Genomic DNA, 16,381 nt, shown 5'->3' on the forward strand with positions numbered 1-16,381 from the left:
GGACTGGCTGCTCTGTTTGGCCTAGCTCCACCACTTTTAAACTACTTCCCTAAACCCAGCTGTGTTTGTTTTTAAAGCATTTTACTGGGGGCTTGTACAACTCTTATAACAATCCATCCATCCATTGCGTCAAGCACATTTGTACATTTGTTGCCCCAAATTCTCCAAATTTGTTGCCCCAAATTCTCCATCATTCTCCAAATATTTGCTTTCTGCGTTCTTTAATATCTAGAACTATCAGAAGTACTAAAGGAAAGTGCCTCACTAAATAAATTTAGAGGGAATTTCATTGATTTGTGCTGTGACAAGTTGAGCTTAAGGAGACTAATATTTTCAGCAGCCTATATGTAGGTTTTAATAAAAACAAACTCATTGTCATCGAGTCAGTTGTGATTCCTAGCAACCCTATCTATTGGACAGAGTAGAATTACAAGTGGGTTTCCCAGCCTGTAACCCCTGTGGAAGTAGAGAACCTCATTTTTCTCCTGCAGAACCACGTGGTTTCAAACTGCTAACCTACAGTCAGTACCCCAACAACTGGGCCACTACGCAATCAGAACTCCTAGCCAAAGGCTCAATTCTTGTCCATATTTCATAAATTCTTCTAAATTTACTTCTTCCCATCTACCATTTGCGGAAATGCCAAAAACATTTTTCCAAGGTGGCTATACCCTTTTACATCTGCATCCTCAGTAAGGTATGAAGATTACACTCAATTTTAAAAGACTTCAGTATGAATCTAAATATTGACATTCTTATATTCTTATCTTGATAGCCTGAGAAGGAGCACAGAGGTGCCCATGGAGTTTTAAAAAATGCAATTCAAAACCTGTGGCTGTTTCCAGCATAGGATTTCAGCAGATAAAAGACTTACACAGAATTAATCATTTCTTACACATTTTGGTGCGAGTTAGGTCTCCATGGTGGGAAAGACAAAGGCTGTCAAGTCTGATCAACCTGGTTTGATTTCTAGTTCTGCTACTAACTCTAAGATCTTAGGAGAATTGGCTTATTGCTTCAGTCTTTATATTCTTTATCTTCAATTGAAGATATTTATACAACCAACCTCATACGGGTGCTCAGGGCTTGAGTTAGGCAATCGGTATAAACTGCTAAGCTCAAAGCCTGACATATATACTAAACACCCCATATTAGCTAGCTGTTTTTACTGTGACGCAAACAATACATTAAAGCCATTGAGTGCCAGGTGCACACCCGTTTAGGTCAGAGTGACAAACACTGCTCAGCTGGAAGGTAATCTGCACTATTTCATTATCCCTGATAATGTTCCCCTCCACTGGTCCAGACAATTGAAGGTTCTTGGTTCCTTTATTCTGTTTTTTTTTAATGTATTAACATCTCATTAAATTTCATATCTCTATGCTCTATGCAGTTGGTGTCTGTTAATAATTACTGAGTAGCTCTTATATTTCCAATTCCAAGTGCTATCTGAAGCCTGCATTCTAACTAGGGGAGCGGCAACATAGAATATAGTGGTCCCACAAAGCTGCTTTCATCCATTCATGCACCTTGACATCAGAGAGCCAAAGACAATGTTTAGGGCTGACAACATCTTAGTTTGATACAGTGACTTTATTTAAATTTGATGATTTAATGAAGTTAAAAAATGCAAACCAAAGGCCTGAATCTTAATTAGCAAAGATAATAAGACCTCTGATTCTGAAATTTCTTAGCTCATTCATTTGATAGGGAGGATTTATTATTGGCTTCATTAAGACCTGGTATGTGTATGCACAGTAATTACAGAGTAGAACATTTCAGGGTAGTTAAAATTGCAGATGACTTTATAAGACTCTAGCTGTCAATATTAAGATTTTCTCACAGATGCAACTTGTATCATAGGCATATCTTTTCATAGACAGAAAACTTCGACCCTCTACCCCAGACATGATACCGAGTTGTATGCCTTCGATGCTTTCTATGGAGCCAGAATGATTGATCTGCAAATTACAGTGTCTTTCCATAATGTCTGCATATCAGCTTCATTGGGCAAATAACATTGATTGCATTTATCCCAACATGTGGCAAAATATTAATTTTCTGCCATCTTAGTGTTAGTAAAATATGCTTTAACCACAGCAGCTACTACATCAGAAGCTATCTAATTAGATAAATAGACTACTTTGAACCATTAGCATTTTCTTTGACATAAATTTTCTTGGAGTGCATTTTTATACAAAGAATATTTTCCCCTAGTTTTCTTAATTTAATTTCTTTACATAGTATGTTCAAAGTATGGAATGTGTCTGAAAAAAGTAACATTGACTCTTTTTTTGTTTTCTGCTTTTTTCCCATCGACTGTTACCAAAGACAGCTGTGAAGAGAGAAAAGTTTTTGTAGAAAATTATTTGTGCCTTTCCAAGAGGAGGAAATACTGACTTCCTGGTCTTAGCAATGTTGTGGTGACTGTGTCTTGTACTTGCTCTAAATATGCATTAGCAGTTTGTCCCCTGATAGGAGTTAAGAGGTAATTTTCTGCTGCTTCTTTTCTGCTTAACTTAGATTGGATTCATTCTTAAAGGAGCACAGCACAAAACACATAGAGCCCCCATTCCGATTTTAAACAATTTAGAGTGGAACTGTGAACACAATTATTTTCCCCAATGAAGATCATTTGATGCTGCAGTGTAACATCGGGTTTAAAATCACTATTTAAAACCTGGGCTCAGGAGGGTAATGGTAAAGTGCCACTTTCACAAGCTGTTTCCCAGGGATGAAAAATGCATGCGAACATAACCCACACCTGAAATTTTACTTGATACAACTCAACACTTGGGTTGTATTGTCCGTGCACATTTCGTAAAGAAAAGAAGGAGAAGGTGGTCCTAAATGAATGTCAAGCTTAATGACTACAAAGAACTTAGCATTGAAATCTGAGTTAACTCATATGGAAACTAGTTAAACTTGCAGAGGAACATCTCATAACCCCTTCTGTACTCCCCCTAACTCTTCTCTCACCCTCCCTTTGCCCCTTCCATCCCTTCTGTGTTAAATTTTGAAGTAGCTTTGTCATTGTACTTTACTTTTTAAATAAGTTGAGTACACACACACAAACACACACTTGTTATTTGGCTAGACTGTTTTCTTAAAACATGGGTAATTGCAAAGTTTGTGTCATTGTATGTATATATTTTCCACACTGAGTAGTACATGACAGCAGATTAAATAGATGGCTTTTGCTTTGAGGAAAAATGCATTAAATTACAACTAAGCCTATGACTATATTTTGTTAAAAGATTAGCAATATATGATCCTGGTGTTCACATACTGTGTTGGATACCTTGGCCAAGAAATGGGCTAATAAAATGTTATGCAGTTCTGCAGCAGATTGTATGTTCAACTCGGGAATCATTCCTACCACATTGATTAGCATTTATCATGTTGTTTCTGCTTTTGCCATGGTTCCTCTCGCCGAGTAGATGTGTAATCACTATGTGCAGATTCAATGGATTAATACTTAGTACCCTCAGAAATGAACTTGCAACTTTCTTTTTTCATTAGCTTTAGAATGAATTCTAGAAGTTGTGTAATTAAACATCTTTAATATGAAGAACTTCAAGTTACCCATTTCTATTAAGTTGATTCTGACTCATAGTCACTCTGTAAAGCAGAGTACCCATTCAAGCGACCCTCTGATACTTTGGAAGCATCCATTCAATTTTAAATTCTGTGAAGTATTTAGTACCTCACAGGATTATTTCTTTTTTTTTTTTCTTTATGTAGAATGAGCTGTTCTCCATTAAAGAAGCAACGATATGAAAGTTACTATGTAGAGAAGTTGGCCTTTAACCATTGAACCTTTAAGATAACTTGCTCTGAGGGGTGGATTGAGCATGGTGCAAAGGTTTCTTGTGTACCCATTTCCTGCAGTCTTTGTAATATTAATATAGCCTCTAACATTCAGACTTGTGTAGCGATGTAGTTTGATGTAAAAGTTACACAGGATTTGTTGTTGTTAGGTGCCAAAGAGTCACTTCCAAATCATAGTCATATTCCTTAGTCGTAGAACAGTCACTTCTTAAGTATAGCAACAGGAATTACCATCCAGTCTTCTACCATCCTTACAATCATTGCTATAGTTGAACCCATTGTTATAGCCACTGTGTTAATCCATGTAATTGAGAGTCTTCCATTTTTTCACTAACGTCTACTTTACCTATCATGTTCTTATCCTGGGACTAGCCCCTCCTGGTAATCTGTCTAAAGTACTTGAGATGTCTTGTCTTCTTAAGTTCTAAAGAGCACACTGGCTGTATCTGGGCTTCTAACTGTTTCATTCTGTTTGATTTCTCTACTGAGGGTTTATTTTTTCACTGTAGACAGGGTGAATCAGTATCTACATTTTAATAAGATTCCCAGGTGATTTGTATATATACGAATCACCTGGGGATGCCCAAGCACCATCTGGGTTTATGTACTAAATTACATATATAAGAATCACCTCTGGAGAGGGGACAGGGTGTTTAGGTTCTAGATTCCTTATGTCCAGTGCGTCCCTGCCTGGGCTTGCAGATCTTGGGACTCTGAGTGCACACAACCTGGTCTTGTCACCTCTGCCTAGCTGAATGAACTAAGACCAGTCTCTTCCACTCTAGGACACTCAATTGTTTCTGGAAATTGGGGGGCGGGCACACCTCATACTACCACTGGTCTATCAGTTTGTGTTACTGTGGTGTCTTGTGTGTGGTTGTTATGCTGGAAGCGAGGTCACCACTATTTCAAATACCAGCAGGGTCACCCAAGCTGAACAGGTTTCAGCAGAGCTTCCAGCCTCAGACCAGACACAGAAGGAATAGGCTGTCCACTTCAGAAGAATTTGCCGTATGGGTGTAGTTATAAGAATGGATCCTGAGCTCTCACTTGATTGGAACCCTAATGTATGAAAAATGAGTTCTTATGATAGGGCCCTGCCCAGTACTTGCCCTCATGAAGAGACCACTGGAGATCTGAGGGCCATGGCAAAGTGTGGGGAAGAAATCAGATGGTGCCCGGCTCTCAGGAAAAGGTGTTTGAGGGCTTAAAGCAGCGGTCCTCAACCTGTGGGTCGCCACCCGTTTGGGGGTCAAACGACCCTTTCAAAGGGGTCGCCTGATTCATAACAGTAGCAAAATTACAGTTATGAAGTAACTACGAAAATAATTTTATGGTTGGGGGAGGGGCACCACAACATGAGGACCTGGATGAAAGGGTCGCGGCATTAGGAAGGCTGAGAACCACTGTCCTAGAGGGTCTTTATCGGTTGGTATTGACTTGATGACAGTTCTCTGGCATACTATTCAGTATTCACCAATACCATCATTAAAATCCATCAAGTCTTTGGTCTTTACGACTCACTGCCAATTTCCTATGCCTATAAGGCGGGTGAAACTATCATGGTTTGGATCAGGCTCACCTCAGTCATCAAAGTGACACCTTTACTATTTAGTTCTTTGAAGAGGTCACGTGCAGCAGATTTGTCGAATGGAATTTGTCCCTTGTCTTTTGACTGCTGCTTCCACGGGGGTTTGATTGTGGAAACCAGTCAAATAAGACCCTGACAACTGCGGGCATGTCTTCGTTTATCCTCATGATGGCTCACCTGCGAGGATTGTTCCCCTTAGTGTTGAGGTGAAATCAGACCGGTATTGATCAGTGTTTGATCAAGCCCTGTTTTCTTTCAGCACACAATGAGGACAGTATCGTAGGCTGTCAGTGAGAACTTCCTCCAGTCCCAATGCCCTGTTCCTGTTTATATGATGTATGAAGGAAGGACCTAGAAGAATTGGACGTTGTGTGTGTTTTCTGACTTTTGTAACAATGCCATTCACTGTGTTGTTATTTAAAATATAAGTATTCTTATAATCTGAAAGAAAAGAATGATTGAAAAAGTGACAGAGGTTCTGTGCATGCTCAGCAAAATCAGGTTTATTCACTGTTAATCAGCTTGATAAACTCTCCTGTGTTTATCTTCTGTTCCCATTCTAGCCAACAAGTCCCAAATTTGGAAAAGCCGACTCATATGAAAAACTGGAAAAACTAGGTGAAGGATCTTATGCGACAGTCTACAAAGGGAAAAGCAAGTAAGTTAACTTTTAAGTATGGCATATAGAAATCTGTATTTGCCCTTAATACATAGTAACAGTGTATCTCAATACTTTTCACTTAATAAACAATAGTTTCCTCTCTCTCTTTTAAACAAGCATGAGAGCTGAGGAGTTGATTTTCCCTTCTACCCCTTTCCTAGGTTTCTTCCACATCTGTACTCTTCTCCCCTCCTTCCCTGGGCCCCTTTGTTTTCTTTGTCTCTCATTGGCTCAGACACTCTCAGGAGAATTCACTTCCAGGTGACTGGTGTGGTTAATTTCTCATGAAGATTAGTGTTTGCTTAAGAGTAACAGTATCGATTTGAAAGAGCGAAATATATTGACTATTCTTGATGTCTTTTTAAATTTAGCTTTGACTCTATTTTAAGAAGTCACTTAATTCAAAGAACCGCCGCACGCTACGTTCTTCTTTGTTCCATCTATTTGACATCACGTTGCTTATATTTCCATATGGAGAAAACAGCATTGTTTCCCACTGACCTCTTCCCTCACTGTGGTATCCTGAATTCAGGAAAAGTTTGCCCCCATAAGCCTCTGATAGCCATCTCCTTGCTCCATTATTAAGGGCATCCAGATATTTTATTTACTGGCATATAACTTATATCAAGCATCATGATAGATCTGAACTATCCATAGGAGACAGAAATTTACTTAACCATAATAACTTTAGCAAATTTATGTTGAGAATCAGTTTCTTTCAAGCCTTTTAAGGCCCCCAAACGCTGTATCTTTTGATATCCGGGCACCATCAGCTTTCTTCACAACATTTACTTATGCACCCATTTGTCTTCAGCAGTCGTATTGGAGCACACAATGATATTATTTTTTTGTTCTTTGATGCCTGATAACATCCCTTCGGCACCTCGTGATCACGCAGGCTGGTGCGCTTCTTCCAGTGGCCATCTAGCTCAGAAGCAACAAAGCCTACATGGAAGAAGCACACCAACCTGTGTGATCATGAGGTGTCAAAGGGATGAGGGATCACACATCAAAGAACAAAAAATCATATCATTGTGAATGAGGGGGAGTGCGAAGCAATTAGGAACTAGAGGAAAGTTGTATATTTCATCGTTGCTATACAGCACCCTGACTAGCTCTTCTCCTCCCTCCGACCCTTCTTTAAGGGGATGTCCTGTTGCCTAAGATGGGCTTTGGGTCCCCACTCTGCACTCCCCTTCATTCACATTGATATGATTTTTTGTTCTTTGATGCGAGATACCTGATCCCATTGACACCTTGTGATCACACAGGCTGGTGTGCTTCTTCCATGTGGGCTTTGTTGCTTTTGAGCTAGATGGCCACTAGTTTACCTTCAAGCCGTTAAGACCCCGGGTGCTCTATCTTTTGATAGCCGGGCACCATCAGCTTTCTTCACTACTTTTGCTTATGCACCCATTTGTCTTCAATTGTATCAGGGAGGTGAGCACACCATGATATGATTTTTTTTGTTCTTTGATGCCTGACAACTGATCCCTTTCGCACCTTGTGATCACACAGGCTGGTGTGTTTCTCCATGTTGTCTTTGTTACTTCTGAGCTACATGGCTCCGTGTTTACCTTCAAGTCTTTAAGACCTTAGGTGCTATATCTTTTGATACCATCTACTTGTTGGTCTCATTAAAAAAATATTATGCACCATAGAAAATCCTGATTTAAGTAATCAAACTCAATATGAAGAAAACATTTCTTTCATGAATCATTCAAGACATAATAGGAAACTGACTATATGCTAATTTGATAATCTTAGATTTTTATGAAGTTTTATACTTTTGCTATATTTTAAAAATTTTAAATAGGAAGAAGGGACTTTCCTTATAAATTAAGCTATGTAAGTAAGGAAACACTTAAATTCTGTCCATCAAAACTAGTATTACTTTTGAAGGCTTAGATATTTGTAAAAATATTTAATAATGTTTTGCTGTTTTTATTTCCATGAAAGATAAAATGGAACAAAATGAAATAAACAAAATTTCAGAAATGCTTGATGATTTTGGAATGTCAAGTTAATGGCCCAAATCAGTGGTTCTCAACCTTCCCAATGCTGCGACCCTTTAACACAGTTCTTCCTGTTGTGGTGACCCTGTATGTGGGTGTATCCGCATGTGGGCGGAGCTGTCTGGAGACGGATAGAGAGGAGCGGTGTCTCGCATTTAAGACCATCGGAAAGGGTTGTTCAACACCCAAAGGGGATGCGACACACAGGTTGAGAACCACTGGCCTAAATAGTTGAGCTTACTTCAACAATTGGGTTGTTTATCCTGTTTTCATATCTTTTTCCCGAGGAAAAGGTAGCAGTCCTCTACTGTATATTTTAAAAACTGCACACTTAATGTTACTAACTATGATGATCCCACTGCCATCAAGTTGATTCTGATTCATGGTTACCCTATAGGACGTACTCATTGGGGTTTCTGAGGCTAGTGGATTCGAACTGCTGACTTTGTAGTTAGTGGCCTAATGCATAACCCACTACGCCAAGAAGGTTCCTTACTCATGATAACTACCATGTATTAAGCAATTACTGCCTAAAGTACAGTGCTTGCATATTTTAATTTAGCAAAACCAAACATACCATTTCTTTATAAGGCAGTAAACCTTCCCCCAAAAGATGTATTCTGATCTCCAAATTGAAGCAAATAACTCTTTTAAATGTTAACTTTAAGATTTATATCAAAGCCTTGGTGATAGTTAAAAGATTCACCATTTATTATGCCTGAACAAAAGAAAGATGGTCTTTAAAAGTACCTACACTCTTTTAAAGATGATAGTTTGGGACAGTTGATAGCTTTTACTCCAGCAGGTCTAAATTTAACTTGCCAGTATTTCTCCAGCAGTGTCAAGCCTGCTGGCCACATGTAGTATTAAATTTCCTTCAGCGGGATATGCACACCTTTGCCCGCTCACCTGCTTAAAGAGATGACAAGCTGCCTGGGCCTGCTTGTTTAAGGTGACAGGGACAGGCAGAACACCAGTCACCTGCTATCTAATAGAAGTTGAGAACAGAGAGGGGCTTTTGTTTTTATTTAAGCCTTGCATAATTTAAAGAGCTAGATAATATTAGGATCAACATTCCATTGTTCTTTAGCATGCAGATAAATTCCATGCATATCTGTTCCCCTCTTTAAATATAATCATTAGTTACCTCCCCAAGAACAGCTATAAATATCTTGTCAATTGCTTGGCAATTGTGTTGATTCAACTGATTTTCACTTTGTCATCAATTTACATATAAATATGTAGACATGATTTACAGATGTTAAATTTGAATGCCACCCTCTTGTTGTCGTTGGGAGGTGGCACTGAGTCAGTTTCTTCTTCTGGTGACCTAATGTACAACCGAACCCTCCTCACAATTGTTCTTATGTTTGAGCCCTGTGTTGCAGCCATCGTGTCAATCCGTCTTGTCTAGGGCCTTCCTCTTTTTTGTTGCCCCTCCACTTTACTAGGCATGATGTCCTTCTCCAGGGACTGACCTCTCCTGACAAGAAGTCCAAGTTACCGGAAATGGAGTCTCGCCATCCTTGCCTCTAAGGTGCATTCATTTCTGGATGGACTTCTAAAGACAGATCTGTTTGTTTTTTCAATATTCTTCACCAAAACCATAGTTCAAATGCATCTATATCTCTTGCTCTTCCTTACTCAGTGTCCAACTTTCACATGCAGATGAGGCAACTGAAAACACCATGGCTTAGGTTAGATGCACGTTAGTCCTCAGAGTGACATTTCTCTGTGTTAAAACTTTCACGAAGTCTTGTCCAGCAGATTACAGTGTAGTGCTTCATTTGATCTCTTGACTGCTGCCGCTGTGAGCATTGGTTGTGGATCCAAGCAAGATGAAATCTTGACAACTTCAATCTTCTCTCCATTGGTCATGATGTGACCTATTGGTTCAGTGGTGAGGATTTGGGTTTTCGTTACATGGAATTGTGATCCACACTGAAGAACGCAGTCCTTCATCTTCAGTAGTGCTTCAGGTCCTTCTCACTTTCAGCCAGGAGGATTGTGTTACCTGCATACCACAGGTTGTTAATAAGCCTTCCTCCAAGTCCATACAGCATTCTTCTTTGTATAATCCAGCTTTTCTGATGATTTGTTAAGTATACAGATTGAATAGGTATGGTGAGAGGATACAACCCTGATGCACACCTTTCCTGATTTTATACCATATAGTACTCCCTTGTTCTGTTTGCACAACTGCCTCCTGATCCATGTACAGGTTCTGCAAAAATACAATTAGGTATTCTGGATTGTCTTTTCTTCTCAAGACTATCCTTAGTTTGTTATGATCCATATTGTTGACTGCCAAGTATAGTCAATGAAACACAAATAAACATCATTCTGGTATTCTTTGCTTTCAGCCAAGATCCATCTGATGTCAGCAATGATATCGTTTGTCCCATGTCTTCTTATGAATCTAGCCTGAACCCCTGGCAGTTCCCTTTCATTGTATTTAAGCAACTGTTATTGGGATGATTTTCTGCCATGGTATCCATAAGATTTCTTAAATATAAGAATTATCAGTGGATAATTCTTCTGAAGTGCATAGTCTGTTTTTAGTCTGGAAGCTATGCTGAAACCTATTCACTTTGGGTGACCCTGCTTGTATTTGAAATACCCGTGACATAGCTTTCAGCACCACAGCCACACACAAGCCAGCACAGTATGGCAAACTGACAGTCAAGTGGTGGGCATGTTACCTTACGTTTCATTAATGTCAAGACTCACTGATTTGGCATAGCACTCATGACAGTGTTCTACTTACACACACCATTTCACGGCTCTTTTTAGTGTAATATTATCAATGATTTTTGCCCCGTTAGGAGGTTGGTATAATTCTTGATTTTGGTACGGTTGCTATTAGGCAAAGTTTAGAAACTTAAAAGGGAGTATTTTTATTTTCCTTGAATTATCTTGGGTCTATTTGAGGCAAAATTAACGCAGAGTTCTGTACTTCAGCCTCCTTGTTCATGAGCCTGTGTCTGAAAACTTGATAGCTGACATTGCTTATGCCAACCTATAATCTTTTTTGGGGGGAAAATTGCAATAACTTTTTACATTCATTGTATTTTTACATCTGAGTTAACTGGTTTTATTGACCTTTTTTTTTTTTTACATTGTGTATGTGTTTACATAACTTGGGGTGGCAGCAAGCAATCTATCATTACTTCTGATTTCTTACTCCTAGCCTGGCTTGATAGTCCTCATTATATTCTCTCTACCTAACTGCTGTAACATTTAATACAGCATAAAATATGCGTTGAATAATGCTTCGCATTTACTAAATGTGTGACATTTAAAAAATGTCTTTAAGCAACTTAAGATCATTGTTTTATTTAGAATTGCCAGTGACCTTTGTACAGAAGACATTTTAATATTTTTTAGTTTAATCAACTAATGATTCTGTATGTTCTTTTTATATACCTCTTATGCTGTAGGCCAAAAAAGAGATAAATTATTTGTGGATTCTACACTCAGGAAATAATCTTGAAAGGAGGTGGTATATATACATAAATAATTCTGTATAACTTAGAACATCATTTTAAAAGGAAACAAATAAACCAAACTCATTGCCAACGAGTTGAAAGGCCATTCTCTGATGGTTTTGAATTGCCAACCGTTGCTGATCTCAGCCCACCTGGACTCCATAGGTAAAATGGTGTGGGACTTCAGAAGAAGAGAAGGTGATGAGTAAAACATTTAGACGTGTTCTCTCCAGTGGTGACTGTGTTCAGAAGGCCCAGCTTCACCCTGTCTTAAATCAGTTCCCTCATCACCCTATGTCCTCTTAGGGATCCCAGACACAGTTTCCTGAGGAGTCTGGGTTATTCAGGTGAACTTGTTATTGTCACACTTTGGTTATCAGAACTTTCTTTTAAAGATGTTGAGACCCAAAAGGCTTAAGATGAAATCAAGCTGCCTTAGGAATACTGTGCAAATTTGGTTAGGCAGATGGGTTACATTTGAGTCTTAAAGTGGGGCTGTCATCTAGAGATGAAATTTGGAAGGATTTATGAGTTTCTTATGTGTAGACACTCGGGAATGTCTATTTTATTTATAATCTTAGTTTGTTTTTCACAATTTTAGTTTTCTTGTTGAAGTTCAGCCTGGCTATTTTTTAAAAGGGCTAGCTGTGTGGCCACTGCCTCCTCCTCTTTTCCGAACTTGAGGTGTGCTGGGACCCACCTTCTCTCCCGTGCACTGGGATCCACTGGAGGGGCAAGCGTGACCCCCACCCAGATGCCTGAATCCTTGCATCGTGGTGAGAAGCTAGGAGCCGTCACTAAGTCTAGAGGTGATGCGAGGCTGAAATGGCTTGTTTTGGATTTTCTCAGTCCTCGAGTGTCACTTAGCAGGGCAAGACCCTGTTCTTTGTTCCGCCTGTGGAACTAGAGACTTGCACTTCATCAGACTAAGTCATCAGACTAAGTTGTCTCACAAGTGATCCTGATCCCTGGATTTTTTCGGGTGAAAACAAGAAGGCTTTCAAGCCGGCCCACGCTGGTTCATGCCAGCTGAAAACTGTTATCTCAGAGGGCAATAAAAACAGTGGACAAATTTGCTCACTTTCTGTAACATGGGATTTATGTGATTGAAAGTGCCAATCTTCTTTTAGCATTTCATTCTGCCAATTTGTGCTGAATAATTGAGCTTGAATTAAATGACCTCATAAATTGAGAGACCAGGCCAAACCCAGGATGCAATACACTAAATACATTTCAAATAGGTCTTCAAAGCCCCAGGAGAAACAGGAGGAAGAAATGCTGTTAATTAAAACAAGCAGCAGCAAGAAGAAAGGCACAGGAGTTAACCACCTTTTCAGAGCATGTGCGATTAAAGCCAGGTTCTTTCTGCCTGTCCTGAAGGTCACCCCACAGGAATGCTATCAGAAGAGTTTGAAGAATTGTACAAGTTAAAAAAAAAAAAAAATCCCCAGACGGAAAAGCTGGGCTTCTGGTTCATTGTCATTTCAATCTAAAGGCTTGACACCTGGAGAGTCGCGCTGACTTCCCAAACCTTGAGAGGTTAAAAACCAGTTGCTGCTGAATTGATTCGGACTCATGGCGACCGGGTATGTCAGGGTAGAACTGTGCTCCCGAGTGCTTTCAAGGGCGGATTTTTCGTTTTGAAGTAGATTGTCAGTGTGCCCCTGGGTAGATTCAAACCTCCAACTTTTTCATTAGCAGCCATGCATGTTAGCTTTCTACAAGCTGAGAACCCGAAAATGGGAACTCTGTACAACAGAAAATATAGCAACTTTATATACATTTTGCTGCAGGTTTCTCCTGAGACCCACCTTCTGTTTCTTATTAGGACTCCGGGTCCAGGGGCCAAAGCTTATTATCACAGCTCACTTCAAAGATAAAGCCTGTAACCACGCTATTAGTCACAGAGTGTGACAATGGCAGCGGCGTCTGATAACAGTGGTAGAGTTGTAGCAGAGCATAAAGCATAGCATTCATTACAAAGAACAAAAACACAGAATTTTTCCAACAAGCAGATGGTATACGTAGCATTTTCAGGTGTGATCCCCTTGTGCATAGGTGGGTGTTGAAGAAAAAAAAAATTCTTATCCTTACCTATTCCAAAGAAGAAAACCACCCACCTGCCAACATCTAATTTTATTTTATTTGTTTAACTTGAAAGCCTCCTCAAATCGCACATTCAGCCTTGTCTTCCTGTCAAGGTTTCATTTAGCCCGCGCCAGATAGCATTGCCCAATCTTCTTGGCAGAGCCCGGGTGGCATGCTGGCCAGTGTGCTCAGCTGCTAGCCCAAAGACTGGGGATTTGAACGCCATTTGCCACGTTTTGGGCGAAAGATAGAGCAGTCTGTTCCCGGAAAGGGCCACAGCCTCAGAAACTCTCACGAGGGTCACTTTGAGTCAGAAATCAACTTGATGTCCGTGGACTGGCTTTCAGCTGGGTAACTGAGTCAGTCACTTAACAGCAGTGGAGTTTGGAAACTTTTGACCAAAGAATGTTGATACACTGTTCAAACAAGAGGCCTATCTGCAGTTATTAGACAAAGCTGCACAGGAATAACTTTCCTTTTAAAACGGTTGGTTCAGACTCACCGTGATGCCCTCTGTGAGGCTGTCTGAGACGGGAAGGGTTTATGGGAGCTGAGAGCCTCATCTTTCTACTGCAGAGCAGTTAGTGCAGCGGTTCTCAACCTGTGGGTCGCCTGATTCATAACAGTAGCAAAATGACAGCGTTGAAGTAGCAACGAAAATCATTTTATAGTTGGGGGGGTCACCACACCAGGAGGCACTGTATTGAAGGGTGGCGGCATGAGGAAGGTGGAGAACCACTGAGTTGGCGGGTCTGAACCACCAGCCTGTGATTAGCAGCCCCATCCCTAACCCATAGAGGCAGCAGACAGCATTTAGATGGATAAGCCTTTGTTCACCATTGTAATGTTGAATTTCTTTGATCATTTCATTAGGAGATCCTCAAATTAACTGGAGAGACATGCCTTCTTCAGAGTTTGATCCTATCACAGCCACACCCAAACGGCGACACTGAAGAATTCTTTGGACAGGGCGAGCTGGTCTGAATTGCTGGGAATGGTTTCGATATTAAAAGTAGCTAACGCTCATCAAGTCAAGGCTTCTACAGTCTTCATCTAGTTCAGTTCTAGTAGTTTTGGGAAGTACACAGTGATAGGATTGGTTGTGAATTCTTCAGTCACTCATTGTAACCATTCTTTTCATTTAAAGCAGGAGGCTATAAACCAGTGGTTCTCAACCTTCCCAATGCCACGACCCTTTCATACAGTTCCTCATGTGGTGGTGACCCCCACCATAAACTTATTGTTGTTGCTACTTCATCACTGCAATGTTGCTACTGTTATGAATCAGGCGACCCCTGTGAAAGGGTCGTTTGACTCCCCAGAGGGTCACGCCCCCTCGGTTGAGAACTGCTGCTATAACGGTATGTTTGATCTTTATAGCTCAAACTCTAGTGGTTTTCAAGTGGGGTGGTTTGGCAGTTCTGGATGCATTTTATGATTTTACATCTTGGGGCTTAATTAACTTGGTAGATTCCTGGGATATGGGGAAGTATTCTATAAGAAATAGGGTCTCCAGCAACAAAGAATTGCTTAGCTTAAGGGTCAATAGTCTTGACATTGCAAAACCTAGTTTTAAACAAGGAGTGCATGGCGGCAGAGCCCATTTAAAATAGTCCACTCTCTTAAAAACTCACTGCCATCAGGTTGATGCTGGCTGTGTTAGTCTGGGTACTTTAGAGAAATAAATCCACAGAACGTCATGTGTAAGAGAGAGTTTTATATAAAGGTTAAGTGCGTATCAAGAAAACATCCCAACCCAGTGCTGTCCAAGCCCACAAGTCCAACATTAACCCATATGTCCGACACCAATCCACAAAGTCCTCCTCCATCTCACAAAACACACACTATGATGCCAACTGCAGGAGGAAAGCTGAATCAGCGAGCGTGTAAGCATCTCAGTGCTGGCAGGGGTCTCCATGCGGCTACTCCAGCACCCAGGGCTGCATTGGGGTAGGTGCATATAGCTTCTCCTCAGGGATGTCTTGCAGGAAGTGAGACTTGCCAGCTGATGCAGGGAACTGGCTAAGGCAGCTGCACTCTGGTCTAACCATCAGAAAGTAAGAGACCCGAGAACTAGAAAGACGAGGCTCACTGAGCCATTTATCTCTCCGCCCTTCAATTAACCCCATATGTGTTTATTGGCCAGGTTGACATAATAAACTAACTGTATCACTGACTCATAGCAACTCTTTAGGACAGGCTAGAATTGCCCCCGTGAGTGTCCAAGGCTGTAACTCTTCACAGAAGTAGAAAGCTCTATCTTTCTCCAGTGGAGTGCTGACCTTTAGAATTGCTGACCTTGCAGTTAGCAACCCACCCTTTATTCAATAAACCTCTACTACATTCTGCTTCAATTCTTTGGTTTCAGCAAGCAAGGTTACCATAGGTTGTTAATGAGTCTTCCTCCAATCCTCGTTCAACATTCTTCTTCTTGTAGTCCGGGTCTGGTGAGGTGGTTGTTATTCTAGGTACTGCAGAATAGTCTCAACTGTACAGCAGGAGGAAACGGTCTACTTCTGCCTGGTCAACTGATAAACAAACAACACCTCACTGAGCAGCTGGTGAACCTTGTGAATTGCAGCCTAACTCGGAACCATTACATCACCAGGGCTGTTGGTGAAATGATAGGAACACTTAAATTGTAATTTTGATGAATTCCAGAATTTTTTAGTGCTGTGGACTGGGGGTTCCCACAATCTTAGCATGC

At 40.5% G+C, this 16,381-nt stretch overlaps 1 protein-coding gene across 3 annotated transcripts in view; it reads left to right on the forward strand.

Annotated features, from left to right (window-relative positions):
* The window catches only part of CDK14 (cyclin dependent kinase 14), a 658,689-nt gene that overhangs the window by 193,653 nt on the left and 448,655 nt on the right, over window positions 1–16,381 (forward strand). For all 3 annotated transcript variants that reach the window (XM_013004655.2, XM_045288804.1, XM_045288805.1), the window contains one exon: window positions 5,986–6,080. In XM_013004655.2, coding sequence (XP_012860109.1) covers window positions 5,986–6,080 — 95 coding nt within the window. The remainder of the gene's footprint in view (window positions 1–5,985; window positions 6,081–16,381) is intronic.

This window comes from Echinops telfairi, unplaced genomic scaffold (genome assembly GCF_000313985.2).
Source record: "Echinops telfairi isolate 266 unplaced genomic scaffold, ASM31398v2 ScPeMD7_23;HRSCAF=83, whole genome shotgun sequence".
In the NCBI taxonomy this organism is placed as follows: domain Eukaryota; kingdom Metazoa; phylum Chordata; class Mammalia; order Afrosoricida; family Tenrecidae; genus Echinops; species Echinops telfairi.